The sequence below is a fragment of the Podarcis vaucheri genome (genome assembly GCF_965113315.1).
Source record: "Podarcis vaucheri genome assembly, chromosome: 5".
Taxonomy (NCBI): domain Eukaryota; kingdom Metazoa; phylum Chordata; class Lepidosauria; order Squamata; family Lacertidae; genus Podarcis; species Podarcis vaucheri.
In genome coordinates, this window is record NC_138763.1 from 41,291,823 (window position 1) to 41,305,946 (window position 14,124).

Genomic DNA, 14,124 nt, shown 5'->3' on the forward strand with positions numbered 1-14,124 from the left:
AATAAAACAGTTCAGTTGATGCAGGGGATCCAGATGTCTTTCTCCCAGATAACACATTTGTTGTGAGATGTAGGGATTTTGGTTTCTTTATCCCACAGCAATCAAACAGCAGTATTTTGATGCTAGGAAGATGTAATCTACCACCTACAGCGAGTAAGTGCTGCAGAGAAGGTGGGCTTATAAGTTTCATGTGTCCTTTATTGGACGGTGACTGTGTCATTGCTGAAAAGCACCATTTTGTTAGCATTTTAGTTTCATTTTCCACACCGCTATATTAGCTTGGATGTTGTGTGCTCCTGAAAAGGTGATTACACATCTTCCCATTTAAACTAGTTTGACAGAAGACTATCCCCTTGCAGTCAGTCTGACTCCTATCCTGCACTATGGAAATACATGGCATACTGTACAAAAGAACAAATTCCAGGTTTCTGGTAATGTGGAAAGGCCCTCAGGTGTTGTTTCTTTATACCTATGAGATAAACCTACTCTTGTTTTCTTTGTCTTCCCCCCGCACCCTTCTCCTATCTCTCTTAGCCAATCCTGTTCCAGGAGGACCTAAATGTGTGTATTCCCCATTGCTGATTTTTTGTGTGCTTCTCTGCTTCTGACAGGCTCAGTCATAGCTAAGGAACATAAGTACAGCATGAGAAAGGAGACAGTTCCCCAAGTACAGTTCAGCAAGGCTATTGGGAACATGGTCACCTTCATAGCTCCCCAACCTCATATTGATACAGTCTCCTGTAGGGAGGAGGGGAAAAAGAAGCATCAGCGATAATCCAGTCACCGTGTTAAACATAACCTGGATGGGCACCCACTGCTTTCAACAGCACCAATGAGAGATTGAGTCCTGCACTCTAATTATAACCTTGTTCTATAGAAATGGTCTTTCCTCCCATGAAGAGGCCCAGGTGTGAGACTGCTCCTCACGATTGGAGAAGATCTATCCCAAACCCTGAGAATCCTGTAATGAGATCTTTTATGGGCTTGACTGACACATGCACCCATAGACAAAATAAACTTCACAATCTATACTTCCTCCAGGCCATTTTGCCCTGCGTCCTTAGTTGGAGGTCCTGCAGCTCTTCACCATACCTTGACTTTGTCTTTCACAATCTTATTATCCAGGAAACTTTGCCTACTAAAATCTTCTGGGCAGTCTATGCTCTTGAGGTTTCCTTTCTCTATGCTGTAACTGTGTTTCCTGCTGCTTTTGCTGCTGCTGCTGTTGCTGCTTCTGCTTCTGCTGGGACTGGGTCTAACGAATAAGTTCTGGGGTGGGGAGAGAGGGAAGGAGGAAGGAGGAAGGAAACTAAGGTATCTGCTTCAGGCCACAGGTGGCACAGTTGTTACTGGTGATCCTATTTGGCCCTCCTGCTGATTGTATGGTTGTATCTGTTAGGAATGTTGCTGGAATAGTTTATCGGCTGATGGGTGTGACAGAATGAACTAGCTTTTGCTGGCATGTTAAAAGGCGCTGAAGTCTGTGCCTTGTTTGTGAGCAGTGCAGCCTACGCTCTGATCTAAAACAGCCATTTAAACCACAGGCAGGCGAACCAAATTTTCTAGGGCTTGTATGTTCTCAGAAATCACCCAGTGTCCATGCATTAAAAACCCAACCGGGCCTGCCCCACCCCCTGGATTGCACAGGTTCTGCCTTCCCTCCGCCCATCTGCTGAACAAAGCCCAAGACATCTATTTATATTATTAAACATATTAAACATATGATTTATTGAACCAGAAATCCAACCCAAATCAGAGTAGTTAACAGTGCTGCTCACCTGATTACACCTGGATTTCTGATGTTGTTACAAATTTAACAATTATCCTGAGTTACCAACCTGTTTGCCAATGCCCTTTTCTAAAACATAGCCTCGGGAAATAGTGCATCAGTATTTACTCTGCTCTTTACTCAAGAGCCATAGTCTTGGATCTCCATACTCAAAGAGATTTTGTAAGGGTGAGGGATGGGGGAAGCAGACAAAGATTTGTCATGGTGTGAGAGTGATGCCTGGTTGCCAGGCTGTGTTGGCTAGTCAGCGGCAGCAGAGCATCTCCTGCCACCGCCCCAGGGCTGGTGGGCGCACACCAGAGAGAGAGCGCCGCGCCATGAAGGCGGGGCGTGCCACTGAAGCAACTGCGTCCTCCTCAACGGAGAGACGAAGCAGCTCCCTATGCCAATCCCGCATTGCTTTTGCAGGCAGCATGGGACCTGCAGGGTGCCTGAGCTGCTGTGTCCCTTCTGGGTGCCCTCACAGCCCTGGCTCATTCCAATATCTCCGATGTTTGGAGGCGCGGCCGGCTCACAGCCTTGGATCCCAGCATTGGAGAGGGGCAGCGTTGCTTCTCCAATGCTCAGCACTGAGCTTGCAGGATGCCTGAGCTGTTTTGCCCTTTGCAGGTGCCCTCCAGGCTCCAGGTGGAAGGCCTCTGAGAAGGAGGCAACAGGCAAGCGCCAACCCCATGCTCCTTTTGTGATCAGCACAGGGCTCGCAGGACGCCTGAGCTGTTGCCTTCTCCTTTGGCTTCGTCCTGCTGGAGGGTGCCTGAAAAGGACTCAACAGCTCATGACTGGCAGGAAGGCACACCCCTCCAAAACTGCGCCTGGGGTGACAGCACCCCCCCCCATGATATGCCTCTGCTAGCTAGGCCTCTGAACAGAGGCTGATAATTTAGCTGCAGAGGAGAGGACAACTATATTGCAAGGCCAGAGCGTTATCCATTGCTGCAAAAAGGTTTACCAGGACAGTCTAAGAGAGGTGTTCCTGGTTATTGTTGCTTATAATGTTTAGGGAAGCAGAAAATGAGATTTCCATCATGTAAAACTCTCAGGGTCTTCTCCTGGATTTCATGCAACTCAGGTATGTTTGGCCTTTTTGGCATTACAAAGATGCATGCTCTGGCCTCTTTCAGTTTCCTATTCTTTGTTAAAATGCAGTGAAAAGGTAAAATTTAGAAGGGGACTTCTTTGAGCAGGAAGGTCACTCATTAAGGTCACTCATTTCAGAGTCTCTGAATATGCACAGCTTTTGTCCTAATCTTAGACGCTGCCAAAAAACCTGAAACAGCAGCCATCTTATCTTGATCTAGATGAATGAACAAGAAATGCCTTGGGAATTCCCAATAGCTAACCTCCTACTTTCCCTTTTTTCTTTGAGTTTTGACCGAAATGGCTGATACTCAATGACTATCTTGATCCATATAGGGAAGATGGTGTATCTATGGTCCTGCTTTTTCAAGCAACACTTCCATTCTGACCTTCACAAACAGATGGGAAGTTGAACACTTGGTTCTAAATTCAAGCTCTTGGGCTCATTAATATTATGCTAACACTAACTATTAAAACACTAAACTTTTGCTGGAAACATTTATTTGTTTTAGTTTGGACATGAACCTCATAAAACTAATGTGTTGTTAACATGCAATACCCTTGGATGTAAAAAAAGCTGATACTAATATTACCTGTTTCAACAGTGTTTGAATTTTCCTGTTAGACCCACAAAGTTTATTTATTCTATGCTCTTCATTTTGGGGCCTTTTCTGGTTTTTATCAATAGTAATGATGCAACAGATGTGTAATGACAGGAAGCTTTGGAGCATTTGACACCAGCCAAAGATCCAACCTTTATCTGAGAGCAGATGTCTATATTACATATCTAGAACATGTGTTGCAGGGGTGGGGATCCCATGACCTTCCAGATCTTGTTAAACTCCAGATCCCATCAGTCCTGAAATCTTCTCCTGCATGGCCTTAATGGACATGTTATCCAGGAATTTTTCTATCCCCTGCCTATGATGCTAGAGGAGAAGGGGTCCACAGTGGTTGTAGACAAGATCTTCAGTAAGCTGTCCATTTCCCCCAAGGCACAGGCATGAGCAAAGTGAGACTTAATAAGATAAGCTGATGTTAGGCTCCTGCCCTGGCACCTATACCCACATTATTGTCTGTGTATCTCTTCGTTGAATTTCTACCTTTCTCCTCATTGCATCATGTTGCTATTTCCCAACTGCATTTCTTTTCTCTATCTTTTCCTTCCTTCTTGTCTTTGTGTCTTTCCCTCTTCTTTCTCCCCTCCTGAATCCCTTAGACATGTCCGACTTTCAGAACAATAATGATAATCGTAGCGTGGCAGATATGAGTCAACGCCATGACAATCTCTCCACAGTGACCAATGCCTTGGTAGGAATGAGCCCGTCCTCCTCACTCTCAGCCTTGTCCAGCCGAGCTGCTTCGGTCTCCAGTCTCCACGAACGCATCATGTTTGCTCCAGGTAGTGAAGAAGCCATTGAGAGACTGAAGGTAAGAGCCAAGATCATGCATGCCATATTTGTACCACAGAGCTATTGATGGTGGGAAACTTGGTAGAAAGAGACCATAGCAGAGACAATAATTGTTAGTCTCCAGTGTTGCCTTTAAATATTATAATCTTGTTCAGATAATGTTGGAAAGAATCTGAAGCCACCTCTTAACTATGATCAGGTCAAAAGTGAATGTGCACTGTGCATATTCCAGTCGTGGAATAAAGATTTCTGATTGTTGCACCCTGGACAGGGAATCTGAAGCCCTCCAGAAGTTGTTGGACTCCAGCTCCCATCAACCCCAGCCAGCATGGCCATTGATTTGGGATGATGGGAGTTTTAGTTCAGCAAAACTGGAGGGCCACAGATTTACCATCCCTGTCCTAGAGAAAGGTTGATAAGCTCTGCATAATGCATTGCAGGCAATATATTCCTAGTTCAATGTTTTATGTTCAACTTTCCCATTGCAGGAAACTGAGAAGATCATTGCTGAGCTGAATGAAACATGGGAAGAAAAGCTGCGCAGGACAGAAGCAATTCGTATGGAGAGGTAGGAGTCAAGCTATCAGGGCTATATTCATATAAAAAGTTCACACCTATGTGGTTTGACATTTTGTTTCATCGCAGTATGGCCTCAGTATAACAGAGAAACACTCCATGTATTGGCAGAGAGCCATCTGTGAAAGTCATCATGAGGAGCAATTGCCACATGGAGGCTGTTTCAGCTCATAGACTCCCCATTTATGATGACTAGAGAGCCAGGGATGCTGGGAATTATTGGGCCAGGAAGAACCATTTCATACGTTACTTTTTGAAAAACGCATAGTGCATGTTGGAGTGCAAGAAATCTCTCCCTGCCCCATCAAGTTTAGCAGAAAGCCAAGTGAAGAGGGCTCATCTTTAATTTCATCACATGTTTCCTCTAAAAGCATGGCTGTTTCTGTGCCTCAGAGCCTGCTGTTAACATTTACCTATGCTACTTTTCCACTCACCCCTGTTTATCCTTCCCCAGCATCAATACTTTCCCAAGACCAGCATTTTAATGATTTACGTCTGTTACCATCAATTTTGTTTAGAGAGCATGGTGCAGTCTCTTTCTGAATGCTACAAGATCCAGGCCTTGGCAGAGTTGTTTAAGTTCTAGTTTCATCCTTTGGTATTTTCCAGGGAAGCTTTGCTTGCAGAAATGGGAGTGGCTATGAGAGAAGATGGTGGTACACTGGGAGTATTTTCACCTAAAAAGGTAGGATTCTTTTTCTAACTCGTCCACTGTGCTCAATTGCATTTTGATATCTGCTAATGGCTATATAAAAAATATAGAGACAAAACTCCACCTGAGACTCTGGTGATACATAGAAGTTGTCATTAGCATTTTGAATGAATGTTTTGCCCCCTTTCTGAATGGTCTGCTGCTGCTGCTGCTACACAATTATTACTCATCTAGCAATAGCCCATATTAAATTTCTATTAGAAGATCCAGCAGTAGCTTGTTTCTGTTTCCATTGGGCTGCTTGAAAGAAATAGAATTAGGCCTGTCCTGCTGAGTAGTTACACTTGGGGGTACTCCCTTATTCATAAGAACATAAGAAGAGATCCATCTACTCAGTGGCCAACAAGATGGCACAAGGGAGCCCACAAGGAGAGCATGACAGATATTCAGCAACCAGTCGTCAGTGGCATCTTGCCTCCAAACATGAGGGTCCCATTTAGCCTTCATGGTTAATAGTCATTGATAGACCCATCTTCTGTGCATGTGTCTAATCCCCACTAACAGTCCATTCCGGTTGCTGGAGGACCAAGAACTCTATGAATGCATATTCTCTCTTCATTCATTGATATTTTAAATCAAAATCTCTTGCTATTAAAACACATAGATATGTTAAAGGTGTTTTTCTTCAGTACAGTGAACACGAAAAGAGGACTGTTTGATAGCACTTTCCCCACCCAACAGTATAGGGAGGCAAGAAGTAGAATTAATGGTGTTTGTACAACCCTATAACCCAACTGCCTAGAACTAGTCTTCTTACATCATATTAGTTATGCTCAGGCAGAGCCAAAAGAAGCCTTGTCCTGATTCTAATACAGTTTATCAACCCCTGTTCTTCTGGGTATGTGTGAAATTATTACAGGTCCAATAGCACAACATATTTCAGAAGGTAGCAAGGAGTGGGGAACTCAACACTCTAGCAAGGAACATCAGTGTTAGTTCCTTAGGTCTTTGTTTCATTTATCAAAATTTACATATGATTACTAGAACAGTTTATAGTAGAACACTTTGATTCATATGCTTGTGATAATGATTTATTTTGACATATTGCACATTTGAATTCTTTTCTTTCTTTCTTCCTTTGTCACGTAGCCACCCCCAGTCAAACCCCCAGTTAAACCCCAGGATGTTTTCCTGGAGAGTGTAGGGGTGTTTTCCCCCAAGAAGGTTGGTCTTGTTAAGGGGTTGTATTGGAGTGATCTGTGTGATTCCTTTTCAGACAATTGGTTTGTACTGTCTGGTGCCAAGAAAACATTCTGAATTCTGTACACGGTGACTAGAAGTAGTTCAGGGAGAAGGAAGGCACAGCAACATTCAGCATGTTTTCTATGAATTACATAATTGAAATCATTACAAAGGGTGATGTAATAAGCTTGTTTGTTCACCCATGACTCTGCCCCATGTTACAAGCAAAGTATGTTACGTTACATGGTGCCTAATTCAGTAGTGGAGAGACCTCTGCATCACACTGCCTCCTCTCTCCAGAGAGGCCTCAGGTGTTGATTGCTTAGAGGCAGGAGAACAGAGCTCAGCCATGGCGGTTGCATCTGCGTGCCTGCTCCAGTAACTGCTCATACTTATAAGCAGGTCTGTCAATCAACTGATTGTAATCATTTCACTGCCTTACTTCTGACTGATTGATCAGTGTTTAAAGTGCATAGGTACAGAGCCAGTGTGGTGTAGTGGTTAAGAGCGGTAGTCACGTAATCTGGGTAACCGGGTTCGCGTCTCCGCTCCTCCACATGCAGCTGCTGGGTGACCTTGGGCCAGTCACACTTCTGTGAAGTCTCTCAGCCCCACTCACCTCACAGAGTGTTTGTTGTGGGGGAGGAAGGGAAAGGAGAATGTTAGCCGCTTTGAGACTCCTGAAGGGGGGTGAAAGGCGGGATATCAAATCCAAACTCTTCTTCTTCTTCTTCTTTTCAGTGAAGATGATAATTTCATACTGAGAACAGTTGTTGAAACTTGGGGTTCATCCACACTTCCATTTGCCCATCTGCTTCCCCCCAGGAAAACCCATGGTTTAGCGCTAAATTGGAACAAATGGCAGTTGAGTTTTCAGCCTCCCCCCCCACCCCCAATTTAGTGTTAAAGAGCAGGTTTTCTGGGGTTGAAGTACAGGACAAGTGGAAAACTGCTTGGACGCATGTTTGCTATTTGTGGGATTCCAATCCTTGCATGAGTAAATGGTATCTGGTCCACTTTGCATGGTGTTCAGATTGCTGTGATAGTTGCAATGCTAATATCTTTCCAAGAAGGGATTCCATGATGGCAATGGCAGTAATGTTCTGTAAGTCATTTGATCTAACATAATGTTGATCTGTTGAACCCCCAAAATGAGGACCTTGCATTGGCAAAGTGAGACCTTTAAAATTAAAATGTGCTTCTTTTCTGAACACTTGGTAATGTGAGCATGTTCTTTCAGTAGGATGAATCACATTTTTATTAATAATGTTTATATCACTTTGTATTGTGTGGGAAAATGCTTGATAAAATGGCTCATTATTTCCATTTTGGAGAGGAGACATAGAAATTGAAGGAAATAAACTTCCTAAGACAAGTAGCTATATGTTTGAAGGCAGGGCAGGAGGAGAGTTTTGATGTTGTTCAATTGCTTCTCCTTATTCTGCAAGAGGATCTGATACAAGAATCTCAAGCAGAAGTGAAAAAGCCTTAGAGAGCATACCCTCCAACATTTCTTCAATGAAAATAGGGACGTCTCATTCCATAATGATAATTTTACTATTTATACCCCACACATCTTACTGGGTTGTCCCAGCCACTCTGCATATCTTCCAACACATATAAAAACATAATAAAACATTAAACATTAAAAAAACCCTTCCCTTTACAGGAAGGTAGCTCAGATGGCTCAGGGGTTGGATAACTCCATATCCTCTAACATTTCTCCAATGAAAATAGGGACATCATAAGGAAAAGCGGAACATTCTGGGATTGAATCAGAAACTGGGACAGCTTCTCTAAATCAGGGATGTCCCTAGCAAATAGGGATACTTGGAGGGTCTGAAAGAGGTGGACTTCTGGCCCTTGCAAATATGAAAAGTGCCAGTGTTTTTTGTGACTGCATACACAATATTTTTGGAATGTAAATACGTGTTGAAGTTTGAGGCCTTGAGTAATTAAGGTGGGGCTTGCAGTTTGGTTATACATTGGTGTTAATTGAATTATTTTGCAGAGATTAGCAAGTTTGTTTTGCTTTTTGCACAGTCAGGACAAAAAATGGAGGTAGCAGAGCTTTCCCTCTTCTTATAAACTTTATAAATCAAGTATGTGAGGAAAATGGAAGGCGCAACTTGAACTGAGTTACTGAGAATTTAAAATATGGCTATGTTTTCATAGGAGGTATGTGTGTGAGTGTGTGTAAAGGGTGTATGGATCTGGCCCCTGCTACTGCTGGGACATAGCCCCCAACAACTTTCCATGCACCCCTCAGCCTGAAAAGGTTCTATGTTGTGATTGGAGGAGTCCCCATATGTCATCCATTGGATCATACTGATGAAATGAATCTTAATGTGTTAAGTCTTTAAGGTGCCACAAGCAGACCTGCCAACTGTTCCATTTTAAAGTCAGTCTGGCTTCTGTTTCTGTCCTGGAATGTCCTGTGGTTTTTTTGGTCTCGCACTGTGGCATTAGTGCCTGACCAAAAGACACTCACTCTGGCAATTATCAGCAGAGTCGCACCAAAGCGGCTTCTGGTTCATCACTCTGGTGCGACTCTGTTGACGATCGCCGGAGTGCTGGATGAGAGTTGGGTGGGAGGGTGAGTGGGAAGGGGGGGCAAGGGTGAGCAGCACAGGTAAGCAGTGAGTGGTTGGGAAGGGCGAGCAGTGGGGGCGGAGGCATGGCGGTGCACCCACTGAACTAGCCTGTTCCCCTTAAATTTGGTGGCAGGCACTGTCTATCAACCTGTGTTCAGGTAAGATTCATCAGCCCCCCCCCACGTATGTGGAATATGTGTGGGGGTGGGATTTGCCTTCCTTGGGCAGCAAAACATCTTGGGCTATCAATGCTGTGGCACATTTAGGTCACTCTGAAAAAGGGCAGACTTGTCAGAAGAGCAAGGCTAGGCCTTGGCCTGTGAAAGAAAAGGGTGTTAATCTCTCTCCCCCGCTCTACCTCTCTCTTGTCTCTCTTAGACACCACATCTGGTCAACCTAAATGAGGACCCACTCATGTCTGAGTGCCTTCTGTATTACATTAAAGATGGAATAACCAGGTAATAATTATAGGAACAATTACAACTTTGCCAGGATTAACAGAGAAGATGGAGAGTGATGTGATTTCCACCAGCAGTTTTACATTCAAATGTCAACTGGAGATGTCACAGACTGAATGTGGCACATCGTACCTATTTGTATGTGTGCGTGGTTATTTATAACATCTCTACATTGCCTTTCCATCTAAAGAAAACTCCCACTAGGCAGTGTACAGCACAAAATATTAACAAATACTAAAAGTAGTAAAACACACTTAGTTACTCTCCAAGTCTGTGCATGCATATCTAGCAGTGAAGAAGAAGAGGGAAAACAGCAAAAAATATACAAAAAGACAACAACAAAAATGTACAACGAAAGGATGGATTATCCAAAAACCATCCAACTATTTAGGAGCCAGAAAGTGGCAAAGCTACAAGGATTTCACAGTTACAGATAGGTAGCCGTGTTGGTCTGCCATAGTCAAAATAAAAAAAATCCTTCCAGTAGCACCTTAAAGACCAACTAAGTTAGTTCTTGGTATGAGCTTTCGTGTGCATGCACACTTCTTCAGATACACTGAAACAGAAGTTGCCAGATCCTTCTATATAGTGTGAAGGTGGGGAGGATTTCACAGATCAAGTTCTTCTTTCATACATACATTCAGCTAAGGCAGCCTTCCAGCCTTCCAGCCTTCCAGATACTTTGGACTATGCACCGGTTAGGGCTGATGATAGTTGTAGCCTGAAGCACCTGGAGGGCACCTGGTTGGGGAAGGCTAGACTAAGGAGATCCATGTGTGGAAGCAGGCTTCTGCACTCCATGTACATATAATTTGCTGGAACAGTAACTCTGAGTGTAAATCGCACAAGCATCTGAATGCAAATACTGCCTAGATTTGCTTTCAGTGGGATGTGTATTTGAACCTCACTCACATTTTGGTCAAGGACTCATTCTTAAGTACCTTTTTGTGTAACTAGATCTGGACTAGGGCCTGAGTCATTGCCTAGAGGACATTTCAGAGCTGTAACAAGACTACAAAAACAGCCCTGCTCCTTATAGATATGGAGCAGAAGTGAGATCTCCAACAGGCCATCATCTGTTGGTTTTAGTGGACACAGTAGTTCATAAGAGAGAAGGTGCTCACTAAGATAGACTTGGCCCAGCCTGCTTAAGGCTTTCTATATAACCTGCATCTTGAATTGTGACTAGAAGCAAACCAATAGCTACTACAGCTAAACAAGACTTGGTGTGTGTGTGATGCTTTCTGCAAAATAAAAAAATTCCTTCCAGTAGCACCTTAAAGACCAACTAAGTTAGTTCTTGGTATGAGCTTTCGTGTGCATGCACACTTCTTCAGATACACTGAAACAGAAGTTGCCAGATCCTTCTATATAGTGAGAAGGTGGGGAGGGGTATTACTCAGAAGGGTGGTGGGAATGGGAGATTGGCAGATAGCTGAGATGAGCCTGTTGACGACTCTTAACGACTGTAATAGGTCTTACAGGAAAAGGCAAGGGGTGAGAAGGTGAGAAATGGCTTAGTCATGTATAATGAGATAAGAATCCAATGTCTCTGTTCAGACCAGGTCTCTCCATGGTTTTAAGTTTGGTAATGAGTTGCAATTCAGCAGCTTCTCTTTCCAGTCTATTTCTGAAATTCCTTTGTAGTAAAACAGCTACTTTGAGATCTTGTATAGAATGTCCTGGGAGAGACATTGGATTCTTACAGTCGTTAAGAGTCGTCAACAGGCTCATCTCAGCTATCTGCCAATCTCCCATTCCCACCACCCTTCTGAGTAATACCCCTCCCCACCTTCTCACTATATAGAAGGATCTGGCAACTTCTGTTTCAGTGTATCTGAAGAAGTGTGCATGCACACGAAAGCTCATACCAAGAACTAACTTAGTTGGTCTTTAAGGTGCTACTGGAAGGAATTTTTTTATTTTGACTATGGCAGACCAACACGGCTACCTATCTGCTTTCTGCAAAGGCATTCTTCTAGCTTTCCTGTCCATTGGGGCCCTAATAGGGTTGGTCCAAGGAGCTCTGTTATTAATCACAAAGCACCTAAAATGCTTTGCTGTTTTGGAAACCTCAGCAACTGTGTTTTGCCCCAACAGGGTTGGTCGAGAAGATGCTGAGAGGAGGCAGGACATTGTCCTAAGCGGTCACTTCATCAAAGAAGAGCACTGCATATTCCGAAGTGACACTAAGGCTGGCAGTGAAGGTACCCCCATACAGAGAGCCTCACGATTCTTGGGCTTCCTTTTCTACCTAGTTAGAACTGAGTTTCTCTAAGTCATTTGTCTCCATTGCTGCCAATGGGTACACAGAATACCACTTTCCTCCCTACCTGCCTTTCAAAATGGAGCACTTTGGAAAGTAACTGCATTGGGAAGTGCTGTCTCTTTGCTTCTCGGTTGTATCAGCTCAGTTTGACCTCTGCAGGCTTTTAGCCATAATCACAGCAGTCCTGCCACAAGACTGAATTTCTCTGATAAAATGCATTCTAGCCTTTCATATACCGGTATGTTGCCCTTGGTTGCTACAGAGCAACAATGGGGCACCTGTGGACTACAACTCACATAATAATTGATTGGCCATGGTGACTGAGGCTGATGGAAGCTGGAGTCCAAAATCTTCTTGCGAGTCACAGGTTCCCCTTCCCAGCATTAGAGGACACTGTCCCATTGAGTGTTAAAGTAAGATTCAACCACTAGTCCAGCCTGCATTTGTATATGTAATGGGGGAATGAGCATAATATTATCCTTTGCCTCAAGCAGCAAATATTTTTGTCCAACCTTATCCCTATAGCTCCTTTGGAGCCTCTGGGCCATATCTTGATGTGTTATTATGAACAGATACCTTCAAGTCTAAAGTATCATATCTAACAAACATTGTTTTTTGGAATGAAGGCATTGCCTTGCTTTCTGTATGTAGGTTTAATGCAGAGGTTTTGGTTCCCCTCTCAGCAAGCTTATTGATTGTATTTGTAAGAAGATTGTGGGGAAGGTTGTTCTCTGTAATTCTCACACATTGTTTTATTCCCTGTCCTCTCCCAATTCCCTTTGTGCGTTTTCCATAGCAGTGGTGACTCTAGAACCTTGTGAGGGAGCAGACACCTATGTCAATGGAAAGAAAGTAACAGAGCCCAGCATCTTAAGATCAGGTAGGTTCATTCTCCAGTAGAAGGGAATCAGGAATAGGAGAAAAGTGTTGTAAGAGCCTCCATAAAATCAGGTAGCTCTCTACCATGGAGGGATAGACTTGTGGAATCATAGAATCACAGAATTGTACAGTTGGAATGGACCCTGAGTGTCATCTAGTCCAACCCCCTGCAATACAGGAATTTCAATTAGAGATGACAGGTGGCCACATTGCTTAAAAATCTCCAACGAAGGAGAGTCCACTACCTTCTGAATGAGTCCATTCCACTTTCAAACAGCTCTTATGGTTGGAAAGTTCTCCCTGATAAAATAATGCTCATGGAAATAATTTTCTGAAAGAGGGCCTCTTTGTCCTGAATGGACTGGTGGTTGAGCATGGTTTGTGTTGAAGTCATTAGGGACAGGTGAGTTGTATATGACATGGGACAGAAGCTTTGCAGTTGGACATAATTTCATCATCTTTGCAATGCGTTGATCAGTTTCTGGAATCCCATCCTATTTCAACCCCTCTAGTAAATATGCTCCCCTCTCTGCACAGGAAATCGCATAATCATGGGAAAGAGCCATGTATTTCGATTTAACCACCCTGAGCAGGCACGCCAGGAGCGGGAGCGAACTCCATGTGCAGAGACCCCAGCTGAACCAGTGGACTGGGCTTTTGCCCAAAGAGAGCTGTTGGAGAAACAAGGCATTGACATGAAGCAGGAGATGGAACAGAGGTGAGTGGAAGGAAGAATGCAGAAGAGCTCATTGACAGGGCTGCATAATTCAGAGGGTGGTAGCTCAGTAACAGAGTACATGCATTGCATGCAGAGAATGTCCCAGAATCAATGCCTGCATCTCCAGTTGGCAGGTGATAGGAAAGGCCTCTGCCAGAGAATCCTGAAGTCAGAGGATACAATACTGGACTAGCTGGCAATGGTCTAAGTCAGTATAAGGCAACTTCACACTTACACACAGGAGAGGGGGCAGGGGTTGGATATGGAGAAGGTAACATGGCAGGGGAATAGGAAATGTAATGGTTCTCTGGAATTTTCAGTACTGCATGGACATTCTGTCATTCCTTTTTCTCTGTAGGCTTCAGGAACTGGAAGATCAGTACCGGAAGGAAAGAGAAGAAGCCAATTACCTTCTGGAGCAGCAAAGACTTGTAAGTAATAAACAGGTTGCTTTTTGC

General features: G+C 43.8%; 1 protein-coding gene across 18 annotated transcripts in view; it reads left to right on the forward strand.

Annotated features, from left to right (window-relative positions):
* The window catches only part of KIF1A (kinesin family member 1A), a 115,167-nt gene that overhangs the window by 44,393 nt on the left and 56,650 nt on the right, over positions 1-14,124 (forward strand). For 8 of the 18 annotated variants that reach the window (XM_082221672.1, XM_082221682.1, XM_082221683.1 and 5 more), the window contains exons 14-22: positions 535-561; positions 4,086-4,297; positions 4,767-4,846; positions 5,464-5,539; positions 9,721-9,800; positions 11,901-12,007; positions 12,869-12,949; positions 13,486-13,666; positions 14,025-14,097. In XM_082221672.1, coding sequence (XP_082077798.1) covers positions 535-561; positions 4,086-4,297; positions 4,767-4,846; positions 5,464-5,539; positions 9,721-9,800; positions 11,901-12,007; positions 12,869-12,949; positions 13,486-13,666; positions 14,025-14,097 — 917 coding nt within the window. The remainder of the gene's footprint in view (positions 1-534; positions 562-4,085; positions 4,298-4,766; positions 4,847-5,463; positions 5,540-9,720; positions 9,801-11,900; positions 12,008-12,868; positions 12,950-13,485; positions 13,667-14,024; positions 14,098-14,124) is intronic. The other 10 variants (XM_082221673.1, XM_082221674.1, XM_082221675.1 and 7 more) reach the window with 2 other exon arrangements.